Source organism: Terrapene carolina, unplaced genomic scaffold, assembly GCF_002925995.2.
Source record: "Terrapene carolina triunguis isolate 2854851 unplaced genomic scaffold, T_m_triunguis-2.0 Scaffold236, whole genome shotgun sequence".
NCBI classification, from domain to species: domain Eukaryota; kingdom Metazoa; phylum Chordata; order Testudines; family Emydidae; genus Terrapene; species Terrapene triunguis.
The window spans coordinates 10,992,659-11,003,544 of NW_020664587.1; the positions used below are offsets into that span (position 1 = coordinate 10,992,659).

Below are 10,886 nucleotides of genomic sequence, written 5' to 3' on the forward strand. Positions count from 1 at the left end.
GGTGAGCTGAGAATCTGTCATTTAAAATGTTTGGTGTCATTCAACACTCTGTGAATGTTACAAGTGCGATGTCCCATTCTCTGACACTTTTATTAGCTTCTCTGAGTGTGACAGATTTTTCTTCCAGCCCAAATGGCAGGAAGTGATTTGTACTGACACCCCCCTCACCCTCCAAGCAGCCATTACGATCTAGTGACTCTGATTTGCTGCTGGTTCAAGATGAACACATGTCAGGCAGTGGGGTCATAGCCACAACTCTCAGGATCCAATTTCTCAGGGGCATTTCAATACACCTGCAGCCAATGCAGGGCAGACAGGGTGAAAACTGACCCTCTCACAGACAGGCTGCTTCTCAGGGCTTCCATGACAGGAGCTAGTGAGGGCTTTGCTAGGGTGTGACTTGGTATTCAGGGGGTGTGGTCCATTTGTTCTGACCCAGCCACATTCTCTCTATGCAGCTATCTGTGCAAAAATTAACCTGTTCTTACTAGTAATAGGTAGATGGTCGCAGGAAGTATACAGGCACCTAATGATGTGTGTGTGCCTGATGAGAGATCCATTACACCTGTTTCCAGGCCAATCTTCAGAATTTGGCAACTTTCTTTGGAACCTGCTACTTAAGCCAAACTCCTCTTTCTTACAGTTCTTCTGCCGGCCCATCAAATGCTTCCTGACTGTGAGATCGAGACAGAGTCATTTCCCTAGGGAAAGGGGAGTGAAAGCCCCATCATTTGAAGCTGGCATGGACAAAGTCCTAGGAGATATACTTCAGGGATCAGTAATATACAGGAGAAGCTAATTTTGGCTAGATTTTGCCATACAAAGCGCATTGCCCAAAGCTTTACAGACTTCAATAAATAAGAGTAGAGGGAAAGAGGATTTAGAGGCAAGGGAGAAAAGGGATATTTTCAGATTGGCTGAGCTGGGAAGCGGATGAGACAGTGAGAACCCTCATTGGCTGTGTGATGGGAGGCTGTGTGTATATTTCCTATAATAAAAGTTTCTTATCTCTGATTACTCTGATTCTCTCTTGAGTTGCATTGGGCCATGCACGCGATGGCATAGTGCCATCTCTGTAAAAGAATCAGCTAGCTACTCACTCTGCCTCTGAGTGCACGATCCCGACAAAGCCAGAGGCTGCTCCCTGGAATGGAATGTTTGCTTTGCTTTGCAGGTTCCTTACAGCCGCAAGTGAATTTATGGTCATAAGCTTCAGACATGGGCAATAAAGTGAAACCGAATTCCCCTTGGCCCACTGTGCTCTTCAGCGCCAGCAGGGCAATGAAACCGTCCTCCTTTGTCTTTTTTAATAGTTCAGCGTGGTCCCTGAGTGCTTGCTCAGTTTCCACTTGGTTCTTTTATTCCCTGGAGCCAACAGATTTTTTTCCCCCCTGAACAAGGACTGAGTGCCAATGGAGTCCCCACGCTATTCTCTGAGTGGGGATAGGGAAATTCAGCGGAGCCCAGCTGCAGAATGGAGAAGAGAGGGTAGGAGGAAGGCTGGGTCTGTGGTGTATATCCCTTGCCTTCAACGCCATGGGGAGGAGCCACCCTGGGGCCATGTCTACACTACAAAATTACGTCGATTTAACTTACATTGGCGTGCAATCAGTGCAATTATTACATCGCATGTGTGTGCGCACACTTAGCTCCTTATGGTGGCGGTGCGCGTCCTTACCGGGAGCACTTGTGTCGATCGCATTGACCGTGTGGGGCAGTGTGGGACGGCTCCTGAAAGCCAGTAACAGGCGATGTGAGTGACGCATCAGCGTCTACACTGATACTGCATCGACCTACTTACAGTGACGGTGACTTTGCGCCTCTCAGGGAGGCGGTGTTACTAAATCGGCGTACAGAGGCACTTACATCAGTGAAGAGACTTCCACAGCGAGGTCGACACAAGGCAGCTTACGGCAGCCTAACCCTGTAGTGTAGACCAGGCCTGGGTCGAGTGTAAGAGACATAGGCAGGGCAGGGAGGGGGAAGCGTATACTGTTGTACCTCTTCTATTGCTAAATAAAATCCGTCTTCAGGGACTTCTCTTCAGCATCTTTTCTCCAGCACTAACCTAAACTGAGGGGAAAATTCCTGTAGAGTAAAAATATGAGGCATTCTGCAGCTGATGCCCTGGATCTGTTCCTTTTCCAGCAGTAAACAGAGCAGCTGCTAATGCACGCACCATAGGACACAGGTGGGCTTTATTGTCCAAAGCACCAACCAAGTGGGTAATTATTTTGGAACGGGGAGAAGAGCAAGCTCGGCCTGTGATTTGGTACAGGTGTGGAGGAAAAGTCATTTGACGTGATGCTGTCAGTTTTAAGGGGGAAATGGGACGTTTCTGTAGGAATAAGCAAAGCCCTTCTCTGGGTGGTGTGGGGAGAGTTCAGTTGATGAGCGCTGTGGGGAGATGAACTATTCAAGACATGGGGGGGGGACAGTTTGACATGTTTTCTCACCCCAGAGGGCTATGAGGTCAAAGGTTACATTCCATTTGCCTTAGTGTGGTTTTGCAATTTGACTCTAACCCTAGAGTTTAGCTGTGGTTATGCTGGCAACAAGGGAATTGGGAAAAGGAGGGGTCCTACCTAGCATGAGCTCAAATGCAGTGAAATTCACATGTAGCGTGGAAGCCCCATGTTGGCACAAAGCATTGTAATAGGCAAATTGCAGTTCTGGTGATGGTGATGCGCTTCTTAAAGGGCCAGATCCTACAATCCTGAGGCAGAGGTCTGTCCTTAGTTCTCTCTCTGGCACACACATCACTGAATTCTATGGGAGTTCTGCCTGAGTAAAGGCTCCAGGATTTGCCCCAGAGCAAACTTCCTGTGTGGGGAAAAAGCTAACGTCCTCATCAGTGGTTTGTGCTCCACAGTCCATAGTGCAAGTGAACGATTTAAATGAGAAAAGCTAAGACTTGCCCAACTGGCCTGTGCTGCATCCAGAGGGAGGATCAGGGGCGGGAGGGGGAGTGAAGAGATTGGATAGCGGTGATTAGCGAGATTGGATAGCGGTGGAAACAAGAGATGGATTGAGTGTTTCTTTTACTAGCAGCACCAGCAAAGGTTCTCCCCCTACCCCGCCTGCACCCCAAAAATTTCTATTTGGATGGGAAGAAAGGTAGCAGTCCCGGCCCAGGGAGCTGGGGGCAGATGCAATAGCAGACGCAACAGTGTTGGGGTGCCTGGTGGGCCAGGCTATCGTTAAGGCTACGTTTTTTTAGGAGTTTGTCACTGGACGTGGGCAGGAACCGGATTTTCCATTTAGTGGAAATGGTCATAAAACCATTCAGACGAAAAACTATTGACCCTCTCTACTACTCACTTGAGAGGCGCATCACCCACCATGAGTCAGCCCCTGGGTCACCTGGCTCTAGAACTGCCCCTGGGCTAAGTGCTTTCGTCAGGAGCTTGTCTAGAAGTGCAGCAAAGGTGCAGATACTGTAGAAAACATTTCTATTGTGCTGCCTTTGCTGATGCCATTTGGCGCCATTGAGTTGATCTGGACGGTTGTTTCCATAATGACGCCGTTTGCACTGGTTCATGAATCATGTGCCTCTATGACGCCAGCAGAACATTCTCCCCTAGGAAATTACAGCTACAGATGTTGCAACAGGCCAGCTGCCTGTTAACATGTTGTTTCCAAAATAAAGGCTGGGTCGTAACATTCTGCGAAGCCGCTCCCCCACTGGCAAGGCTCCAGCTCAAGCCAGTGATATGGGCTTCTTGTTTCAGTGTTGTCGCCTGCAGGCTGGGTATCTCATGTCAGCAGCATTCCGGGCGATGCTACTCCGGGAATAATTAAATGCCACCGTGCTCTCATGTCATACTGGCCGGTGTTGTGAAACAAAACCCAAGACGCGGGATCAGCAGGGACAGCACAATGGGGGAGGGCAAGGCGTCTCGGCGACAGCTTTTAAAAGATGCTGTTGAGAAATACAGCCTGTGCACTTTATTTAACAGCCTTTTCCAGTCCCTCTGCTCTCTGCTGCAGGTATTTATCCTTGCCACACCCTCTGAGGCAGAGCTGTGCTATTAGCCCCATTGTACTGAGGGGGAATTAAGGCACAGAGAGACTTAGGGCCAGATTTTTAAAGCTATTTAGGTGCCTAGAGAGTCAGCTAGGTGCCTAGGGGGAGGTCACCCACTGAAAACTCCCACTGAGTTTGGATCAGGCCCTAAGTGACTTGGCAAAGGTCACATAGGAAGCTTGTGGCAGAGCTGGGCATGGACTCCAGGTCTATCAAGTCCCAGGCTTGCGCCCTGACCACTGTCCTATCCTTCTTTCCCTGTTGTATCCCTCGTGGCAGGGAAGAGACCAGAGTGAACTGTAATGCACATGGGCCTGATCAATGCCCATTGAGGTCAATGGAAAGAGTCTCTGGATCCGGCCCTATAAAAGGGATTCTTGATAGAGATATTCCCAGTCCCCTGCTCTGATCACAGCTTGCCCAGGACATGATCATGTATGTCCTTTGGGCCCTGAAATACTAAACCAGCAGGAGATACCATGCTTGTCTGGTGAGTCACCTTATGAACTGAATGAAGGGGAAGTGTCTTCTCTCTGAAACTATTCTCCTGGGGTGGGAGGGGCGGGGCAGTTACACCTGTCTAATTTTACTAAAGCTGTGTTGTTTCCACCATCCCCTCTACGCACTGACCTTCACCACGCTTCTTTTTGCTTCTCTCTGAAAACAATCTATAGCCCCCGTTGTTATAAAATCCAGCATGGAAAAACAGCTGTGGTAATAGCCTAATGATCTGAGTCTGCTCTTTTCCATTCCATGGAAGGACAGCTCTAGATAAACAGCCTGGTTTCAACATCGCTTCAAAGGCCATTTCATGCTAGCCAGCTATACCTCACTAACTGGAGATCATTTCGCATTTACCTTGGCTTTGGGGGATAAGAGGGTTTAGGCGTCAGAAGACAATAAAAGCTGGAGTTGCCTTGCAACAAAGGCCTCGCTTATTCTCCGCCAGATGTCATGTTAGTGACAGATGAGCCTTGTCGTGCCAGTTGTCTTAGTGATATCAGCATGGCAGGTGCCATCTGTAACCCTACAGAAAGGCATTACACTCTCAGCTATATCTAGAGAGCTGTCACATAGCCACTCCCTGTGCCAGCCACCCTGGGCATAGCTTACAATGGATTGTCACCAATGCAGCCTGAAATGTGTCCCTATAGCAGGAGAGGAAGCATTGGGTGCTTCTCTCTTGCGTGCTCTTTGTTTGCTTAATCTTTTCAAGGGGTCATGTTTGAAGAGAAGTAAAATGGAGACATTTTCAACTCAGGTTTATTTAAGCAGCTGCACCTTGGGAAAGATTAACTAAAACAACAGCTGGAAAGCTCCAAACTTTGGGAATGCAGGCCGAGTGATATGGCCCAGAGGAAAACACTGTGATTTGCCATCTCTGCAGGCATAGGAGATCCAGTAAAATAGGCTTAATGATCTTAATCCTGGCCTCCCTGTATGGAGGTGTTTACTCAGAAGGGGCCAAGAGTGGGTTGCTTCAGGGCAGCTCAGATGGGTGCAGTGGGAGAACTACATGAGAGAACTTGAAAGGCATCTGCAATTTGGTGCGGGGCAGGGCTATTCACCTCCGTGGGATCAGAACATTTCCGCTGCTCATGCACGTTAGTGTCTTTGCAAATTAAAAGAGTCAAAGCATGACTTCCAGCTGAGCCAAGATCTGAATGGCTGGCACTGGCCTGGCCTCTGAAGAGCACCAGCATTCACTGAGCTTACCTAAAATTGTTGTGAAATGCAGAAAGCTCTAGGCTCACGTTAAGAATCCGAAGAAACTCCTATAACCAATCTCGCTTTGAGAGGCTCTACTCAAAATATGTGCCCGTAGCGCCATTCTCTGGATGTACAGTGCACAAGCTCAGCTGGCGAATGCTGCGGCAGTACATGGCAGCGCTTCGCCAATTCACAACTCTGGCTGCTTTGAGCAGTGCTACACGGATGCAATTGGATTCAGCTGGGACGCGCTTGATTGACAATCTGCTCCTGCAGCCCCCTAAGCCAGCCACTCTCAGAGCTGCACCTTTTTTTTTTTTTTTTTGTAGCAGGATCTGAGACCACAGAACACATTGCCAATCCCTCGCATGGGTGGCAGCAGTTGGTCCTTATTGCAACACAGGCAGACTTTTAAGTAAAAGCAATCGTTTCTGCTATGGCTCTGCTACTCTGCACAAGACTCTCAGATACCACGATGACTGGCATTCAATGGATGGAAAGACTGATCCACTTGAATGAGGCAGGCCTCGATTTTCCAGTAACTGTAAAAGTATCAGACAAAATAGCTATGTAATATATTCCACAAATGGAGACAGCTGTAAGCCAATCAAAACACCGATTTGCCATCCGCTCCTGATCCAATTAGATTTTGATGCAAATTGGCTGGAACTGGCATTCACTAAAGAGATGTCAAAGTAACTGAGTTTCACTCTGTTATTCAGCAGCTGTCCACTAACACATGGGGGATCCCAGAGGGGAGATTAAAGTGTTCTCAATTCATTTCAGAGGCTTTGTGAAATTCTGCCCAATGTAAATCCGCAACGGGTAATGCTATGCTCCCATGCCCTTAGACCGGCAGCATCTGCCCCCACTTGTACCGTTTTAACAATAGCATTAATTTGCCTGACTAGAAAAGGTTTTGCAAGTAGCTGCCAGTGCTGCGACCTGTTCAAACATTGTAAACCATGGATAGTTTCCCCCATTGTCATTGCAATGCTATGGCACGATGCTATATTTAAGACTCCAGGATGGGCACTTACCCATAGGGCACATTCTTTTGGGAACAGTCATTCTTAATGTCATCAGCAGGGAAAAGGAAACGGTCCTTTGTCCTTTATCTTTCTTGAGGACAGCCACTCTCTCTGGTGCTTCTCTGGGTGAATCTGACTTATCTGTAAGTAGGCTACAGTTTATACAAGACTTATAAGACTTTTATAGTGGCATCAGCTATTGCAAGCGTTCATTGCACTTGCACATGGCGATAATTCATGCTTCTTGAGTGTCTCTTGCCTGAAAGAGTTGCTACGTTTCCCCCCCACCAGTCTTTTCCTTGTGAGACTGTTTTTCCAGCAAGAATCCATTCTGTAGTTTTTTCTAAATAGATCATTACATTTTGGACTGGAAAGCAGTCGGCTGCAATACAGCTGACATTATGTTTTAACAGACCAAAGCTCTGTGTCTCTATAGCAGACCTTAGGTTGCAGAGCATTGAACGTTAGTTCAAAACGATTGAGGAAAAAAACTAAACTAAAATAAAAGCAAACATGAAACAATGTTTATGTGTAGACCATGGAAACACATATCTGATGCCTGGTAGTTATTTTTCAGCTGAAATATAGTTCAGAGCATATTTTAAAGAGCATAGAAGCATTTTTCTGAAAAATTAGGTTGGTCTTATTTTCTTTTCCTTATATTTCCTTTGCTGTCCAGGGAAGACTCTTTTAAAGCTGTGTTCTACTGATGGAACCGGAATATGATAATTCTATAGTTTCCTTTGCATGTTGGGATATTTTGAGTTCACTATAACAATTAAGTTTTCATCTTGGGTATTTTTAAGCAGGTTACTTATATTAACATTTAAACAGCTTATTAAAAGAATTAGACTAATGCAACATAATTGTAGTAAAAACTGTATCTTCCTGGCTGAATAATGGTTTAGGACTAGAATGCAATAAACTAAAAGCCAAACTAAAATAGCTAGGGGAAAATTCCTTCCATTGAAATGAGCCAGTGACAGGTTTAACTGCATGGGTTTTCAAGGAATATTATTAACAAGGGTAATATTTTCCAAAGTACCAAAATCTTATTTTCAAAAATCACTTAGGATCCTAAGCCTCATTGAAAATCATTCCGATTCAGGTGTCTACAGGTCAAAGTCATTTTGGAAAATAGGACTTCGGCTCCTAGATCCACTTAAGCATGTTTGAAAAATCTACCCCAAATCTTTTATAACCAAAGACTTTTCCTACCCATTCATCGAATCCTGTAATTTGTATGTGACCCAGACTGATTTTGCTTTCATGTATTAGTCACATCAGGGACACTCTGGAGGACTTTTGTTTGCTTTCATGCAGTGAGTTTCTGGAAAGGCTGTAGGTGGGGTGGGTTAGGGAGGGATACCCTTTTAAAAGTTGGGTCCATTTAATCCCCAGGCATTTATTCAGTACTTAAAAACAGCTCACTGCACGTTCCCGGAGGAGGGGCTGCAGGGATAGCTTAGCATTTTAGGCAGCCGATGGGAGGAAATGGACCAGAGCCAGTAGCCACATTTTTCGCCCCCCATATTTCCACCTCTAGCAACGAGAACACACAAGAGAGGATTCTTCAGCTGCTTTAGTGAAAATCCTGTGGCTTATTGAGTGATGAGATTTTTTTTTTTAAACAAAACTTAACCCTTTGATTGCTGCACTCTCTCAGATCTTCTGTAATCATCTTCAGGGAAATAGGGGGACTAAATGAGCTCCCAGGCTGTGCCCAACAGAATAAAGGGAGAGTTATCTTTGGACTCCCAGCAACACAAATGTGTCTCTTCCATATAGCTGGTTTGTGCACCAGCATTGCAGTAACAGATCTCATGGTATATCTCGCCCCATAGGAGGGATTACCAGAGAGATCAAGGCTACAAAACAACAGTGCTGGTTCAGGATGGATTTGGAGAAGGGGAGGTGGCCAGGTTTTACTTTCTTCTCTTCTACCATTCCATACCCACCTGCCTTTCCTCCCCACTCCTTCTAGCCCCCTGCTGTTTAAAAAGCCTCCTGAAACTAGCTGTGAGGAGTTTACAATGCCATGGCCTTTTCCTGAGATGGCCCTAGCAGGAGCACCAACCCTTCTCAGCCTCAGTGTAAAAGGGTGACACCACTTGGCCAATCAGATGGCCTGACTGGTGTCTCAACATTCCGTTCATCTTACATCACTCGCCACCTGACTGTGATTCTCAGAGAACAGTTAATGAATATGAAAAGGGTTTTTTAAATTAAGATAAAAGCACATTTTAAGGTGCCCTCGGATTTAAAAAGATTTCGGTTTAGTCCATATGGATTCCAGTCCAAAACTCTGCTGACTTTCTAACATTGACCTCAATGTTTTAAGATTGTCTATCAAACCTATTTTCGTTTAATTTAACCTATCTGGCTCATCTAGGTTTTATACCAGGCTCCTCCTTGTAGTGTCTGAATGCTATTTTGGAGCTTGATCCCATGCCCATGGAAGCCAGTGGAAAGACTCCCCCTGATTTAATCAGGCCTTAGTGAACAATCAACATAGTGACTGGATTTTAGCTATTTATTGTTCTTCTCCTGACTCCAATTACTTTTAAAGGCTCTTGAGGGACCCTCTGCTCTTTGATTTTCATTTTTCACCAAGAATTGATTTAACTGATGTGGAACCAAAATTGTTCATAGATGTTAAGATCAGAAAAGGCTGTTTTGATCCCTTACATAACACAAGCCAGAGACCTACCCAGTAACTTCTGCATCAAGCCTAGCACTTCTGTTTGAGCTAGAGAATATCTTTTAGAAATATTTTTTTCATTGCTTTGTTTTTAAGGCAGATGCTGGGCCCCAGTTTTTAAAATGGGAATCCCTCATTTACAAGCAAATGGATGCTTAGGAACCAAAAATAAGTAGCTGTCTTAAAGATCTGAGACTGGTGTCATTGAGGTCAATAGGTGCTTATTTGTATGTGCAAATGAAGGGTTATCCTGGACTGTCAGAGACTGCCCATTTGGAAGGGGGGCTCAAAGTGTATTTGACTCTGTTTTGGCAGGTAAGATCCCTCTGTGAGCACTCAGCATGGAAACTCGGACTCTGTTTCACCGCAGCGAGGAGGAGCAAAAGGAAGAGAGACAACGCAGCTTGCAAATGACCTCTACCACAAGAAAGGCAAAGTTCAGGTCCAGGTGAGTCAAGGGGCTAGTGCTGAGTCAAAGAGTTTATGATGAAGTGAGTCAGGTCCAAGTGAATCAGCCAGGCCTAGGCAAGTCAAGGGACTAGTGGTGAGTCAAGGAGTTATCAATAAGTGAAATAAGGAGGATGTCTTGTTCACTTATTCATACAACACACCCAGCTACATTCTGTGTTGCCTAACCTGACCTGTGGTTTCACATAAGCAACTGATTCTTTACTGCATGCCAGTAAAGTGCTGTGTGTGCCAATCTATGAACACTGCATCCCAACCCATCGAAGAGTGGTAGATGAAGTAAGTAAGTAGATGAATCTCTATGGGAAGAATAGCTGATGTTAAGAGCAACCCTACAATAACAAGTCCATCTGTTGGTCCCAGATCTCGTCAGCCATCCCTATCATTATAAGCCATGTGTGGACAACGGCCCAAAAAGGCAACTCTACAATAATAAACTCATGTGTGCAGCCCAGCCCTCAGTAGTGGCTCTATAATATGAAATTAGTGTCTGCACAGCTTCACCCATGTGAAAGACCCGACAATAATATGCCTTTGCGCCTACAATAAGGGAAAAGGCCATAAAGGTCCAGATTTCAGTTTTAAACGTCCAAGGAGAAACTATAAGGGGAATGATTACAAATACCTTTGTTGGCCTTTCTTTTAGGGGCTATTGAAATAGATCTTCACTGTTCAAATTATAGCTCAATATACTCACTCTAGAGCATGGTCCTCCACTCTCTTGTGCTTTGAGTTTGGTGGAATGGGGGCCAAAGGTATTACAGTGCCCAACTCCCCCTGAAATGAGTGGGAGCTAGGGGCCTAAACACCTATGAGTAGCTGGGCCCAGGGCCCTTTCTCTTCTCATTCACTGCTGTAAATCCAGCCCAGATTGGACATGGCTGAAAGTGATTTCCATAAAATGACTATGGTTGGATGGTCTAATGGGGCAAGCAAAGTAGACTGGGGT

General features: G+C 45.7%; 1 protein-coding gene across 1 annotated transcript in view; it reads left to right on the forward strand.

Moving 5' to 3' along the window:
• The first annotated feature begins 6,811 nt into the window (after nucleotides 1-6,811).
• The window catches only part of MYOM3 (myomesin 3), a 52,382-nt gene continuing 48,307 nt past the window's right edge, over nucleotides 6,812-10,886 (forward strand). The window contains exons 1-2 of the mRNA XM_024203632.2: nucleotides 6,812-6,911; nucleotides 9,785-9,917. Coding sequence (XP_024059400.1) covers nucleotides 9,811-9,917 — 107 coding nt within the window. The 5' untranslated portion in view covers nucleotides 6,812-6,911; nucleotides 9,785-9,810. The remainder of the gene's footprint in view (nucleotides 6,912-9,784; nucleotides 9,918-10,886) is intronic.